At 46.4% G+C, this 16,125-nt stretch overlaps 1 protein-coding gene across 6 annotated transcripts in view; it reads right to left on the bottom strand.

The window, feature by feature from the left end:
• Positions 1–16,108, bottom strand: part of Drosha (drosha ribonuclease III) — a 133,874-nt gene extending 117,766 nt beyond the window's left edge. For 3 of the 6 annotated variants that reach the window (XM_004642293.2, XM_023702367.1, XM_004642294.3), the window contains exons 1-5: positions 16,020–16,108; positions 14,388–14,511; positions 13,098–13,163; positions 8,760–9,602; positions 3,100–3,192 (exon numbers count right to left, since the gene is read on the bottom strand). In XM_004642293.2, coding sequence (XP_004642350.1) covers positions 3,100–3,192; positions 8,760–9,602; positions 13,098–13,114 — 953 coding nt within the window. In that variant the 5' untranslated portion in view covers positions 13,115–13,163; positions 14,388–14,511; positions 16,020–16,108. Of the gene's footprint in view, positions 1–3,099; positions 3,193–8,759; positions 9,603–12,373; positions 12,393–13,097; positions 13,164–14,387; positions 14,512–15,054; positions 15,091–16,019 lie in introns of those variants that run through there. The other 3 variants (XM_023702365.1, XM_023702368.1, XM_023702366.1) reach the window with 3 other exon arrangements.
• Positions 16,109–16,125: the final 17 nt, after the last annotated feature.

The raw sequence follows: 16,125 nt of genomic DNA, 5'->3' as shown, positions 1-16,125 counted from the left end.
CAGTTTCAAAACCAATTAGGACAGTTTCAATAATTAATGCATTGCATATTGTTGTCTACATAGTGGTTATTCATAGCACAAGATGCAGACATGATATCCTGTCCCAACACTGTTAGTATAAATCTTTCTTCTCATTGAATTAAGAGAAAGGAGCTGTATATATATAAATGAAGGACCATTTTGTCCTTCATTTATATCCCTTTTGTTTAGTTTTGTCAGAGATGGGTAAAATTAGTGTTTTTATGCATGCTCTTCACTAGATATGGTGGTGCACACCTTTAATCCCAGCACTTAGGAGGCTGAGGCAGAACAATGCCCTGAGTTCAAGGCCCACAGCTTGGGCTACAGAGTGAGTTCAAAGCCAGCCTAAACTATAGCGAGACACTACCTCAAAACACCAAAAAATAATAACAAAAGAAACAAAAAAGAAGACAGTCTTCCACTACAGGATCATGATATGCCTTCCATTTACACCACCCTATTTGTTCTCTGCTATATTTTCTACTTTTCTATCCACCGTACTACGTATTTTTGAAGTTTATTAAAACATACTTAATTTCAGTTAAAGTTTGGCAGTGAATCTAGTTTGTTTTTGTATTATTTTCTAACTAGGTTCTGTCTTCTTGATGTTTATGAAGGCTACCAAAATATCAACAGCTGGGGAGGCTGAAAGCAGGAGGAGCACTACGAGTCTGAGCTGCACAGTGAGACCCTGCACCAAATACATAAAATAAATAAACAAATAAAACAAAATATCAACAACTGATGGCAAGCAACATAGTTTCTAATGGCTTTGCGGGGAGGGGGCTGGTACTTCTTCTGAGCCTGACACTCTACTAAGCATTGTATTAAAATTCACATTTAATCCTTCAATGAATCCCAGAAGGCAGATAACATCCCTACAAAGGAGGAAATGGTCTTAGAGATTATCCAATATCATAAAACTTGAAAGTGAAAATTAAATGCTAATAGGGTTGACACAGACTTTATTTTTTTTTTTTTTTAAACTTACTCAGCCGGCCCTGAGGGTGGGGCTGGTGGAGTATGTGGTGCCCGGGATCAAACCCTGTCCCCTGCACCTAAGTTTGCCTAAGCAGGTGCTTTAGACCACTGAACTATCTCGCCGGACCCAACATAGACATTTGATATGTTAAAAAAAACCCTCCCAAAATATTTAACTATTATTACTATAGGTCTGAAGAAAACAGGACAGAAAACCTCCTCGCCCTGTCTCCTTACACACATACCATGCATGACAGGTGACTCTCAGCTCGTCTGTTGTGACTGTCAACTAATACTCACTTTAAAAAAAAAAAAAAAACAAAACCATTTTGAGGTCATTCTAAAACAGGAGCAACATCTTTTTTTAGGTATCTCAGGGACCTCACACTCCAAACTCTAATTGTTTCTTCTTCATAATATGTCCTATTACTAACTGTTAACTTTCCCCATGCCTACAACATATATATCTCCAATGTTTATTTTCTCATCTACTCCATGTGGAACAGAGAATCCAAGGCTGCCTTCTGCCCACACTGTCAGGCTTTGGAGAAGAGACCACCAGACTAAGGAGACTCCCAGGACTTTTACATTAAAAATCATCAACCTACCAATTTGGTTTGAAACTGTCTCATTGCTATTTGTTTCTCAATAAAATTATGGGGGAAAAAAAAGGATTATAAACTGATTCCAAATACTAAAAAAAAAAATCATCAACCATAAACAGATCCTCACTGACGTCCAACACAATATCCTGGCTTTCCTCCTACTTCCTGACCTGGGGCCTCTTCCATACCCTCTGGGTAATCTCATCTAATCCTCAGCATTCAGAAGTTGTGGCTGGGATCTCTATTCCAAATTTCACATCTGAATAGCCAATGACCTACTGCCCAGTTCTACTTGTCTGGCAGATCCTCAAATGCCATAAGAAGGAATACCAACCTAAGGCGATGGGTCACTCATCTCATCAGTGATGGAGTACTACCCACCTGTTTTATAAACCCTGCCAATACCTCCATGACATCTAAGTTCCCTCCCTCCGTCACTGGCCTGGTCACTGTAGGCCACAGTCTGGAGTGGATTGCTACAGATGACTTTACAACTCATTTCCCAACCTCCAGGCCTGCCCCTTTCAGCACATTCTCCACCCTGCAGCTTCACACGTGCTGTTCTCTTGCTCTAAGATCTTTCAAAGAAACAAGGCTTGCTTTCATTTCTAAATACAGTTGTACAGCTATAGATCTGTTCCAATCTTGTTTATTTTACATTTAAATGTTTTCTGCTTTTCTTATATTCTACTAATTCTTAAAGTGCTCAGATAATAATTATATCTGGTTACCACATATTTGTCACTGACTTTAGGCCTTCTTCTAAATGTTCAGCGTATTATCTCAATACGCCTTCATTACTCAATAAGGTAAATGTAACTATTCTTACTTTACAGATAAATACACTGAGACTTAAAGAGTGGGTAATTATACCCAGTAACAAAACTAGGAGAGGTAATATATGACGCTAGATTTCTCAGACTGGAGAATGCTGCTCTTAATTAATATTATGCAAGACTGGTTGGGGGAGATAGCTCAATAGATTAAGCACCTGCCTAGCATGTGCAAAGCCCCAAGTTCGATAATCAGTGCAGAAAGGAAAAAAATTACAGAACACCATGAACTTTGCTTAATTCCGGACCATTGGTTTTAAGTTGTAAGTTTTGGATTACAGCAATCTTGGACTTTTTTTTAAAGAAAATATAACTGCAGTTTTCTTTCCCCAAATAAATTTAAGAGCATAATTATGAATTCCCAAGGTGTTTTAAAAAAAAATACCTAGAATTATGAGTGCATAGTTTCTATCATTGTCAAATAAGGTGGCTTGTTTAATTTCTACTGTGTACACGGATGTCACTTTTCCTTGTGCACAACCCATACAAGTGGAAGCGAACCACTGCAGTGCTGGGCCACTCTAGCCCTACCTAGACCATCCCGGCCAGGCTCTCGGCGAGCGCCCAGACGCAGCCGGCACTCCGCAGGGGCGCACGAGGCCGGGGCTCAAGGCGACGGGCAATCCCGCCACCTCTTTCCATGTCAACTCGGTGCTCACCTTCCAGACCGCTTATACTCCTTCTTGTAGGGCCTCTCCAGAGACGGTGATCTTCGGCTGTCGCGGTGCCTGTGTCTCTCTCGCTCCCGCTCTCTTAAAGGAATTAATACACAGAGCTGTTTTCAACAGAAAGGCTCAAAAGCACCATCTCTTCACTGAATTTATTTCCTAAATAAATAGACCATATCTAAGAAGTCTTCAGGCACTATTCACTAGGGGACAGATTTATTCCTTCTTAATTTATTAGGGGATAAAAGAGCTTTTCTCCTTACAGAAGTTAACTAGCTTGGACAGTTTTTGCTGTTTTCTTTAGAGAAAGAAGTCAAACTTGATGTTAAGCAATAAAGGGAATTTTATCACAACCTTCTCTCAAAACCTTCCAACCAGCCAATCTTTGATTACTTAAACTACAGCAAATATTTTAAAGGTCTCTCCTGTTTATTGATTTCTAGAAAACGCTATTCATCCATCAAGTAAATATACATTCAAGCTTTTAAATCAGGACAAGATTCTAAAATGCAAGACACGCTTATGCATTACAGGCCAGGTTGCAGTTTTAGCTGTCACCAAACTGCAATGCAAGTCATTTGAACACTATTTTTACCTGGAAAAAAAAAACCTGACTGTAGATGCTGAGTTTCCCCAGTGTAGACTGGCATAAGGGAAGGCTTACTGGAGTAAAGCTTGCAATGTAAAACTGGAAAATAAGAATAACAGTTTCCCTACTTGCTACACCTGCCCTACCCCTGAGCCCGCTGAGCCGACCACCGAGATAGGGCATGGTGGTGCACACCTGTAATCCCAGTGCTGGGTCGGCTGAAAACAGGAGAATCACTACTAGTCCAAGCTGTGCAGTGAGACCCTGTAGCAAATACATAAAAAAAGAAAAAAAGAGAAAAACAATAGTAGCTTCAGATAAGGGTGGTGGTTTATACCTGCAATCCCAGCACTCAGGTGGCTGAGGCAGTAGGCCTACCATGAGTTTGAGGCAAGCCTGGGCTACATAAGCAAGTTCAAGGCCAGCCCGCACTACACAGTAAGAGCCTGCTTCAAAAATAAATAAATAAATAAAAAATAAACTAATATGCTGGTGTGGTAGCATGCCTGTAATCCCAGCATTCAAGGAGGCTGAAGCAGAAGGACCACTGTAAGTTCCAGACCAGACTGAGCTATGCAGTGGGTTTAAAGCCAGCCAGAATTATAGACCCTATTTCAAAAAACTAAATAATAACAACAGTTGCTGAGTCTATTTAATAATATAATGAATACCTGAAACAAAAAGGTAAATGCAATTGTGTTTGTATCAGTACTACAAATTAAGAGGAATAACCAGGCAGTATTAGAATTGGCGGGAAATATTATACAGGTTAAGTATTACTTATGTAAATGCAGGGAACAGAAGTGTTTCCAATTTCAAAGTTTTTTGGGCTTTGGCACATTTGCATAAGCTTTATCTTCTAGGTATCCCTAAAATGAAAATCTGAAATGTTCAAAAATCTGAAGCTATTTATGTATTACACAGGCACTCAAAAAGTTTTAAAGAATATTTTGGATGTGGATTTTTCAGATTAGAGATGAGCAAGAAGACTATAAAATGTCTAAACTCAAAATTATCCCCCTTTTAACCAGCCATAGTGGCACACACCTACATCTTAGTGAGCACTCTAGAGGCTGAGGAGGAGGACCACCAGTTTGAGGCCAGCTAGGGCTACATTCACAACCAGCCTGGGCTACATAGTAAGATCCTGTCTTAAAAAAGAAAAACAAAAACAGAAAAAAGTAAACAACTTATATCCAAATAGAAGAATTGTCAATACATTAAAATCAAAACTTATAAATCTATTCGGAATCAGTAACTGCTTAGAAGTTAAGAGATGAAAAACTATTTTCACCTAAAGATTACTACTCTCACAAAAAGCCCCATAATTAATGTAATCATTACATACTTCAAACATGCATTAATAAAAAAAAATTTCAACTAAAAAAAGATTCCTTTGAATAATATGTTCTTGATATATACACAGTCCTCCAGTACACACTAGCTGTCCAAAATAAGTTTTACCCAGAGTTGGGAGTCTACATTCTTCCTCTACTATATTCCTAAAATTCTAGTTTACATTTAGGTAGTAAACTTCTGCCGCAGATCGGGTCCAGGAACGAGCAATCATAAGGAAGTAAATGTGGCAATATGCCCAGCTTCCTTGACCTGCAGTCTGAGCAAGGGGCTCCACTGCATTCCCAGGGCTTGTGCAAAGAGCTCAGCAGCATTCCCAGGGCTCTGGAATGTGTGGTCTCCAGTCTATCAGCTTGGCCTCGGAAGGCTAGTCCCTTCCCAGGGGAACAGGGAAGGCTCGGCGTTAACGAGGGCACATGTTCAGAACTTTCTGTATCTAAACTTGGAACCAATAAACACGGTTCCTGAGCTGAGTCGAGCCAAGCCGAGCCAGCAGCTTGGTCCTCCTGACCCCAGGTTTCTTTCTTTCTCATTCCCTCTTCCTTCTACCGGGTTCCCCTCTGCAAGGGCCAGATCCCCACAAATTTCAATTATGAAACTTAGTGAATGGTGCCACATGTCAACAATCTGATATGATTGTAACGACAGGACTGCTAACTGCCTATACTTCCAAATACAAATTCTAATTAGAGGATACTCCTGAAAGAACAAACTTCATTTGTTCTTTATACCTAGACAATAGGACTTTGCACTTAAGAACAAAATGTTTGGCAGACAAGACACATGCCTATAATCTCAGCTATTGAAGAGGATGAGGTGAAAGAGTCAAGAGTTTAAGGCCAGCCTGGACAATTTAGTGAGTCCCCATCTCAAAGGGTGGGACATTGCTCAGTGGGGGAGTACACGCCTAGCTACAAAAGACCCTGAGTCACCAAAATACCAACGGTACCACTTTCAACCATAATTGCTGCCTCAGTGTTGGTAGGAATGGAAAAGACTAATTTGGATGTCAATTACATGACTATCACTATGAATCGAATCCAAAGCCAGAAATACTATCTTGGTGTCACTTTTCTCAGGTTTCATCCTTTCCTAAAGGCATTCAGACGTGCCTCAGGTCCATCGTGCTGGCCTTCCAGCAGCTCCACAGCGGCTGTCACCAGGACAGCCATGGACACGGAAAACGCCAAGGCTGGCATCGCTCCTGGGCAAAGCCCAGCACCGCTCCTCACCACGCTGCGCAACAGGGTGCTGCCTGCTCCTGCCGCCCCTAGGGCACCCCAGGTCTCTCATGGGAGCAAACACACACACACTCACCTCACCTCCTCTCGAGTCTTCTCTAGCCAGTTTCCCCCAAAGCAGTCTCCCAACTGTCACCTAATCGTATGTGGCAGAGGAGAAAAAGAAGATGGAATGTGTAAAAAGATGGATTTGCTTGCACCAGGAAGCAAGGAGAGGAGTGAAGGACAGACGAAGAGCATGCGCTAGTACGCACAATCTAATGGGCCAAGCCGTCACGCGTCGGCCTTCCCAGTACTTTTGGCAGTTCTGTTAGAACTTTGCCTGCCCTGTATTTGCTTACAATACAGCTGGGTCACCAAGCCAGCTCAGGGCAGATGTCCTAGGCATATTTATTATTATTAAAAAAAAAATTCCATTACAATTAAATGCCATTTGAGAAAAGACATCCTTCACAGTGCAGGAGTGTGGCTCAGAATAACAAACTGCTGCATTCAACGGCACCTTCTGGTAAATCCTCAGTATACAGCACATCTGAGATTTGTCACAGAGCTTAAAATTTAAGCCTGGCTGGAAAAGTTAAGATTTACACCAGCACCCTGACAACCCCTGTAATGAGAACACCTCAAAATGGAGGGGGGAGGATACTATGTATCTACTACTATGTAGAATATCTACAGCAAACTGTTTTCCCCAAGATATGAATTAACAAGCAGTTTAATGCCTAAAGAAAACTAGTTACAAATGCTTTCAATTTTCTATTTTCATCATAAAACTGTAAAACAAGCTGTCAAAGGCCTCCAGCAACCCGTCCATCACAGAATACTAACAACAGAAATAATAGTTGATGCTGGAAGATTTTTCAGTCTTGGTAGGTTCTCACTCAGCCCTAACCCCTAAGAAATGAGTCACCTCACAAGAACTAGGCTCCCTTCCACCTTCCTTAGGCCCGGTACTTCCCTTTCAAGCCTTCAGAGGAACAGTCACTCTCTTCCAGGCAGAACACAACCGCTATCCTTTCTGTACCGGGCAGAGCTCCAGGCAGAAGTACTGACTGAGCCTGATGCAAGAGTGAAACAAGACACAAGCAGCACCCGTACCCAGCTGTGGCCCACAGCAGGCCTACTCCAGGGAGCACAAGTGCGGCTCAACAGCCTTGCCACAGGGGAGAGGTCCTGCTGCGAAGCTGACAACTGGAGGCCTCAAGTCTTCAGGGACAGAAGGTTCACGAACAGCATGAGTACGCTACAGCGATCGTGTGACTTCTGCCTTTTTCGTATAAGCCAAAGGTTCTGACCTTTTTGAGGCCACCAGCTCACACCCACCTCTGAAGATCTATCGCAAGCTCCCAGAGGAACACACACAGAACTGTGAACCTGTGCAAGTGACTTCAGGGTATTTCTAGAAGCCCCCGCCTACAGTGCTCAGCACCTCTTCCATGCAACAAAATCAGACTAAAAGTTATTTGGAAAACTGTAACTTTGTTACCATGGAACTAGTAACTTCATTTTACAAAGAAACTAAGCAAACAGGCAACAATGTATAAACTTCCAGGTCCCCTAAAAATCAGAGAGCAAGCTTTGCTTGTGAACTACTAGTTTGATTCCTGAAAACATATCCCTGTCACTAACTCAAAGACAACTCAAGGACAAACCAGAGAGCTCAGCGGACAGAAGCGCCTGCTTAGGCACACACAGGGACCCAATCCTCAGAGAGAAGCGATGGCCCCGCCCATAGGATGCACTGAGACAGCGATTGAGACTGGGTGTGGTGGCATGCACCTGTAATCCCAGCGTTTGGGAGGCTGAAAACTGGAGGAGCACTACAAGTCTGATCTATGTAGTGAGTCAGTAGACGCTGTACCAAATGCATTAAAAAAAAACAAAAAAATTGAAATGCTGTACTCTGCTGACTGCACTGAACCAAGTGAAATTTCTGATAACACTGAAATAATGTAAGACCTTTCATGTCATGCGACGGTCATCACTACGTCAACTGTATTTTGCAGAGTAATAGGTTTATATAATTGACCAACACTGGTAATTTTGGAAAGCTTCTCCAGGACTTTTTTCTTGCCATCAGCTTCTTTACATGTCAGTTCTGCCTTTCTCCTGAAAACTGGGACCAAAATGCTATCTCCTTCCTTTCCCAGGGAGAAGCGCAGGATCTGTTCACCTGTCGGAAGGATTTTTTCTTTTTTTGGCTGGCTCAGAATGCCTTCAGGGCAGGTTTGGCTGGCTTGAGTTCTGGGGATGAACCACAGCAACCTGAGCCTGACTGCTTTGTTGAAGCAGCCACTTAACTGAACTAAGGGGCAGGCCCACCTAAATGGCAGGATTTGGGGGGGGGCTCCGAACGCCTTCGGGGCAGGTTTGGCTGGCTCAAGTGTTGCCCTGTCGTGCATGTGAGTGGGCGTGGTCTAGGTCTGGCCTCTGCTGTCCGACCCAGGGCTGCCCCATGGGCTCACCTACTGCGCTCGTAGCTGCGGTGGCGGGACGGAGTCCTGCCGCGCTCGTAATCCGTGCGGTAGCGGCTGTCGGGTCTCCTCCGGTCTGGGCTGCGGCCCCGCTCGCGCCGATCCAGGGACCGATGCCGCTCACCTCGCCCATGGCTGTGATCTCTGTGATCTCGGTGCCGGTGATCATCATAGTGCTTAAGCCTCTCTGGGGACCTCCGCTCACTGGGAGCCTTTGGCAGTGGGTACGGAGGGAGATGCCTAAAATGTGGGCTGCTGCTGTTGGTAGCACTGGGTTGGAAAGAACTGGGATTGTTCTGGAAACTGTTGAAATTAGGAGGTGGAAAATTGTGGTGTGAGTACCCTGGCGGGTACTGATAATTCACTTGCTGCGGCAGGACTGGAGGGGGCGGAGGGTGGGGCATGGAAGGCGGGGGCACCATAAAGGGAAACGTGCCTTGTCCAGGAGGCGCACCGGGGACTGGGGGGTTATTAGGACAAGGCATCGGTGGGGGCATGGGTGGGAAGCAGGGTGGCACTGGGAAGGGGTGCCTCATCTGGTGGCTGGGGAAAGGGGGCCTGACAGGGCACGGGGGCAGAGGGCCTTGTGCTGAGGGAGGCATGGGTGGAGGGAAGGGTACAAAGTCTGGTCGCGGGGGCAGAAAATTGGGTGCTGGAGAGTTGGAGAAGCTGGTCGAAGGCGCACTTGGCGGTTCATACTGATACTGCACAGGAGGCTGCTGAGGATGAAGCAGCCGCAGGTTTTGGGGTCTGAAGGCCGGTGCGGAGGGTCTGGCTCCATGTCCTCCTCGCCCTCGGGGACACCCTCGTCCTGGGTGGAAGGACATTCTGTGACTTTGCACGAGGAAAGAAAAGGGAAAAGTTTAAAACAATAAAGCGTACCAAACCTCGGTGTACAAGCGGGGCTTGCTAAATGCCTTCCCATGGAACAGACCCCTGGGGCCACTGGAATATCCAACACTAACTCTGAGTTCTAACACTTCATGATCAATAGACTCTTCCCTGTCTCACCCAACCCACTGCCGTGGCTGTCCCAGGACCCTGTCCACCTCCAAAATGACAACTTCAATGTCCGTCGCTCGAACACCTGCCAAAACATCCATGTTCAAATTCCGCTCTGATCATCACCCCTCTGTACTGCCCCTCCCAGCAGCATTAAGTACTGCATGCTCATGGATGGTGCCCCTGGAGCTCCTGCCCCACCCACGTGCTTGTTCCCTACACTGCCCCAGCACCTTCCCATCTGCACCTGCCTCCCCATGAAGTGGACTCCATGGCCCAGCACCCCAGCAACTTGCTTTTTATGGGACATAGACTGACCACTCTGCCCCACTCTTCCTGGATCCCAAAACCCTGGCAGGGCCGAGCCTTGGACTGACCCACCAATTCATTTCCGACAGGCCAGCCAGAAAGGATCCCACCAAAAGACACCCACGCTGGCAGACTGGTGCCTGTATAAATTCAATCACAGGTTCTGCCACAAGGTCCAGGCCCACTGCAACAGCCAGTTTAGTCGTCTTCCGTCACTGCCATCGCGACGCCTTGGAGGCCCCCTTCCTGACACTCCTAACCCTCTTCACAGTCAACAGCAACCTGTTTGCTATCAAATGGAAATGCTAACACATCAGAAGGGAACTAACCCAGTTTGTGCTGCCAAGCCGACAAACCTATCTGCAGCCAGCTCTGTCCTCTCCCAGCAAAGGCTCCCTCCCCCTGCTCTCCGGATCCTTTTCACAAACCTACACTTGGGATTGGCACCTCTCCCGCCACATTCCACCTCCTCACACCACTGGACCCTTCAGATGAACATTTCAAATGCTCAGGTCTTTCAACATGAAAAGCTGCGCTTGGCCTCCTGCTCTTTCTCCACTTCGCATTTTCCTTCTCCTCTGGGACCCAACAGCTGCCACTGACTAAATGTTGTGTCCCACCAAATCCACATGCTGAAGCCACCAAATCCACTTGCTAAAGCCTAGTGTGATGCTATAGGAGGTAAGGGCTCTGAAGTAATCAGGGTGACAAGAGGTTCTAAGGCATTCTCGTGAGAGGACAGCATCTTTATGAAAACAGAAAGAGATGGGAGAGCTCTGTGGCAGGTGAGGACACAGGAAGAAGGCAGCCACCTCCAAGCAAGAAGAGGGCCCTCCCCATGGAAAAGAACCCAGCCTTCTGGGACCCGGGTCTGACTTCCAGCCACCACAAAATGTAAGATGGGCCAATGACATAGCTCAGGGGACAAAAAGCACCCACTTAGCCAAGCACAGGGACCACAGTTCAATCCCCAGCACCACATGCCATGTCTGCCCTGCCCCCAGGGCCTCCTGAGCCAGCCACCAAAAAAAAAAAAAAGAGAAATGTCAGCTGTTTAGACCAGCAGGGCTATGACACCGTGTCTAACAGCCCAAACTAAGACAAAAGTGTAGTTATTCCCCAGTACTCAAGATTGATGCCATGACCCTCCATATAGACTGCAAGGATGCTCAATATAAGGCGTATAAAATGGCACAATGTTTGCAGAAAATCTGTGTACACACTCCCACATACTTTAAACCATGGGCTGGGGGTCTATCTCTGTGACACAGTGTGTGTAGCTTCTATCAGGCCCTGGGGTAAATTCTCAGCACCAAAAAAAGAAAAAAATCTAAAGTATACATAATATCTTAAAATAATGTAAAGGCTATATAAGTAGGGTTGTGCTATGTTGTAGGGAATAACAACAAGACAAAAAAAAAAATCTAGCCATGTTCCATACCGACACAACCATCATAGGGCCACGACACAGTGTACAAACAAGATGCGACAGTCATACAAGCAGTGTACCGGGCGGAGTACTGGGGGTCTGCGGAGCACCGAAACATCCAGCGCGGCCGCGGCCCATCAGTTCCCTCGCAGGGACTCACAAGGCCCAGTGCCTTGAGAATCGACGGCCATTTTCACTCATACTCCTGGACTCTTGTGCAGCACTCAGTCCAGCTGCCCCAGCCCTTACAGTGGCTCTCTTCGGCTTCTGGACCCAACCTCCCCCTGCCACGCGCTCCCCAGTCACTCCTGTGCCTGCTCCTCCTCTGCTGGAACTTCAACCCTTCGCTTGCTCCAGGACTCGCCCTGGTACTCTGTTTGCCCCCACCCCGGGGGCCCCACCCACTCACTCCTGCCCTGCATCCTCATCTCCCAGGGCTCCGAGTTCATGTACCAACTTCGGTGCTCCACCCACACTGGCAGCTCGCAGCTGGGCCTCTCCTTCAACACCTCCCTGACTCCACCAATGCAACTGAACATGTGAATGACCTCTCTTCCAGGACAGCACTACGTCCCCCTTCCTAGCATGTACTGTAAAGACAGATAACACAGAATCACCTGACCACTTTCCTCCCGAGCCCCATTGAGCAAAAAATTTATTGTAACATTCTTATTATTTATAGAACTATATAACAGTAAAAAACATTTTTTAAAAATAAAATTCAAGGGCCAGCCAAATAGCTCAGTGGATTAAAGCGCCTGCAAGCAGGTGCAGAGGCTGGGGGTTCAATCCCAGGCTTGCCAAGCCAGTCCTGCCCCCGGGGCATGTTGAGACAGTGATTGAGACTGGGTGTGGTGGCCCACACCTATAATCCCAGCTCTTGGGAGGCTCTAAACAGGTGGATCACTGCGAGTCCAATCTAGTAGTGAGAACCTGAACATCCTGTAGACCCTTCCCTAAAATACAAAAACAAATAAATAAAACAAACTCACACTTTTTATTTGTTTTTATTTATTTTTTAGATAAGGTCTCTCCCTATGCAATACAGACCGGCCTTGAACTATGTAGTCTAGGTTGGCCTTGAACTCATGGTACTCCTTCTGCTCAGTCTCCCAAAGGCTGAGTATTTGTGTTTCTAAACTTTCCCAATTCATCTACTTCTCCCTACCTTGCCTGGCTACTAAAAAAAAAATTCCTGCTCACCTCTGGAGGGCCTGCTCCACTGCCCCAGGCCCTCACTTCCCTCTCTCACAACACCCCAATGTAATCCTACAACACAGCAATATGTGTTCCTCCAGCAGATACAACAGTAATCACAATCCACCAAGGCCCACAATTCCACCTTCGCTGTCTCCCTGCACATCAGAGCTGTAAGGTTCATCGAGGGAGGGATCCGGTAACATTCTATTAACAGATGTGGTCTGAGTTCCAGCCCCGTACATGAACCTCTGTTGCACTGTACCTACTGTTGAAGGAACAAACGCGATTCCCTTCCCTCCCTGCACGCCCTCCACCCTCCCCACCACCGCCCCAGCATGAGTCTCACTTCCTCTCTGCTCTCCCCAAGGGCCACCATTCCCAAAACTCACCATGTATTGCCTTGCATCGCAATGCACTGTCAGGGGATGTCACACCTCCCACACTGAATACACGTTCTAAAGGACAGGAAGAATGAAATGGACATAAAAAGGTTTTCCAAACTGCCAATACTACGAAGTATTTCTGCCCTTAATGCTGATTTTTGCATTTTCCATAGCACTTAGCTTACTAGCAAAATTAAGACATTAAACTGCATTCAAGTTTCCAACTAAATTTTAAGATGTTTTTATTGTACGTCTCTGATTCCAAATTATCAATAACTAAAAGTCTAAAAAACAGGCATAAGCTATTCCCATTATGTACAAGACAGGGCAAGAAATCTCTGCATCTCTCAAACACATGTAAGATTCCCTTCTTTGAAAAATAAGGCAGATGTGGGCCAAAATCAAACACCACAATGAGACCAGGATTCACATTCAAATATAACTAAGATCTTGTTAATGCAACACTGATGATTCCTTATTTTCACTTTCAATTCATTCCATAGACCTCTGAACACAAATGACTTTCTAGCCAGGCGTGGTGGCGCATGCCTGTAAGCCCAGCACTTGGGAGCCTGAAGCAGGAGGATCATCACAAGTTCAAGTTCAGCCGGGGCTACATAGTGAATTCAAGTCCGGCCCAAACCACACAAAATGAACTATATCTTGAGAAGCTGCCTTAAAAAAAAAACATAAACAACATCCTAAATACCTGAACCTCTCCAAAGTACTTTTTAAAAAAAATTAAATAACTATTACCCTAAAACTCTCATTCAGAAACACCTTTCTAAAGTCTTTCTAAGTTTACGGGTAAACTTAAAATTAGACTTCCAAGTGGCTCTCAAAAATAACTGCAGATTATTGATCTGTATCAATCACTGTGCTTAATATATGAGGGTATCAAACAATAAGACTAATAATCATTCCAGTACCCTCAGGATAAATCTGGGGCCCAGACAGCTGATCTTGCCATCACAGGCTACTCAGGCCAAAAGAATCAAGCTCACTCTGACACTGAAGACTCCACAGAATGTTAACCCAACATCTCCCTCCAGGCTTATCCTGTTATCCTCCCCCAGGCCCTTTTTCTATCCCAGTCTCTTCGTGTATACTTGGCACACTGAGGACCATCACTCAACTTGCTCTTTGCACCCACTTCCCAACCTCCTACCCTAGGAATTTGTCTGGTGAATTTCTACCCAGCCATCTCCCTCCGGGAAGCGATCCCATGCCCTCTAGGCTTCTGTCACTTAGTACTTCTCCTCCTCCTCCTCCTCCTCCTCCTCCTTCAGCACTTACCAGAGAGCAGCTCATACTGTAGTCACATGTGTTCATGTTGGACTCTTCCACTGGATCAACTCCTCAAAGACACAGGTTGATTCACAGTCGTTCCCGTATCCTGCACAGTCCCTGGCAGGGCTTCCTGTACAGTAGATGATCAATAAACCTTACTGTCTCACCAATGCTATGCATTTCTCGGGCACAAGTGCACATTTCTCTTCCACCTATATCAAGAGAACTGCATTATCAAAACCATGGAGAGGGGACAACCCTGCAAAGCAATCTTTTCACTGATCCACGCATCATTTAATGAGCCTATACCTCTGGGACACTGGCCAGGCCCCGTGTATTCAACGATGAGAAAGGCGCACAGCCTCCAGGACTCAGGGAACTCAAAAACCCAAATTCTAAACTCAGGCGTTTTTTAAAAATAAAATACACCAGGCTGGTGAGATAGCTCTGTGGACTAAGTTCCGGGTCAGGCAAGTGCAGTGACTAGGGTTTGATTCCTGGTAGAACCACATGCTGTGCCGGTCCAGCCACCACCACCACCCCCCCACCACGCTAAGTCCAGGTTTGGTGGCCCAAGCCTGCTACTGCAGCGCTGGGGAGGCTAAAAACAGGAGGCTCACAACCAGTCTGAGCTGTGTCTTGAAAGCCTGCACCAAATACAAATAAAATATACCAGCCAGGTGTGATGTGCTCCTGTAATCCCAGACCAAGGTATGAAGATCACAAGTTCAAGCCCAACCTGGGCAACTTTGACCTTGTCTGAAAATAGAAATAAATTTCAAAATCTGGGATGTAAATCAGTGTCAAGGTCTTCAGTTCAGCCTTGGGGGGTGAGGGCAAGGATCTCCAACACCAGAAAGAAAAACAAAAAAAAATAGTATAATGCAATTAAGTGCAAGAAAGGGGGCAAGTACAGGGTCTAAAGTATCATGAAAGTGCATAAGTTACAGGACAACAGTCAGGATCATTAACTGTCCTGTGCAACTTGTAACAACGGAACACTCACTATCAGACGCTCCTAAAAGTGTCCATAGTCAAAAAACCCGACCATAAAGTTAGTCTACTAAAGTTGCAGCCAGGCTGTGATGTGGGTGCAAATTGTAACTCAAAACTCAAAGAATTCGCTGCAACTGGAAAGTAACTGTTTGGCTAGCTGTTTGGGAGCAGGTAAAGCGAGGGAGCTGCTCCGAAGTTAACGCGTGCAGGGACGTGCGCCAACGCACCCAGAGCTGCAAAGCGCGACCGCGGTTTTACTGAGAGCCCCCTCTCCCCCGGAGGATGTGCAGCGCAGCCCCCGTCACCAGGCCGACCCGCGATTGTTTCCCGGTCGCATCTCCCGCCAGACCGAGGGCCCCACGAGCCCAGCGCGGGCTCTGCTCTCGCGCCTCTCGGGTGTCCCGGACGCCAGGCCCGGGCCGTCCGTGCGCCGCACGAATGAATGAAAGGCCCCTTTCCCGCCTCCGTCCACCTGCGGGCTCCGGGCCCGGGGTCGCTCTCCGGCCCCAGCCGCAGCTCCGGAGCGGGGCTGTCGGACCCCAGCCCTCGGGCGCCCTTCGCGCAGCAGCGGACCCCACCTCCTTCAAACCCCGACCCTCGGAAACACTCCTCCTTCCCACTCCCACGGAGTACCACTTTTACCTGCAAAGGGCCTTCAGGTAGCCGTCAAAATAAAGCGAGGGTAACGCTACAGCCGCCGAAACGCTAGCTCCGCCCGCGCCTCCGGAACAGGAAGCCGACGGAATTA

This window comes from Octodon degus, unplaced genomic scaffold, assembly GCF_000260255.1.
Source record: "Octodon degus isolate 3935 unplaced genomic scaffold, OctDeg1.0 scaffold00149, whole genome shotgun sequence".
Taxonomy (NCBI): domain Eukaryota; kingdom Metazoa; phylum Chordata; class Mammalia; order Rodentia; family Octodontidae; genus Octodon; species Octodon degus.
This window is presented reverse-complemented; position numbering and strand designations above follow the sequence as displayed.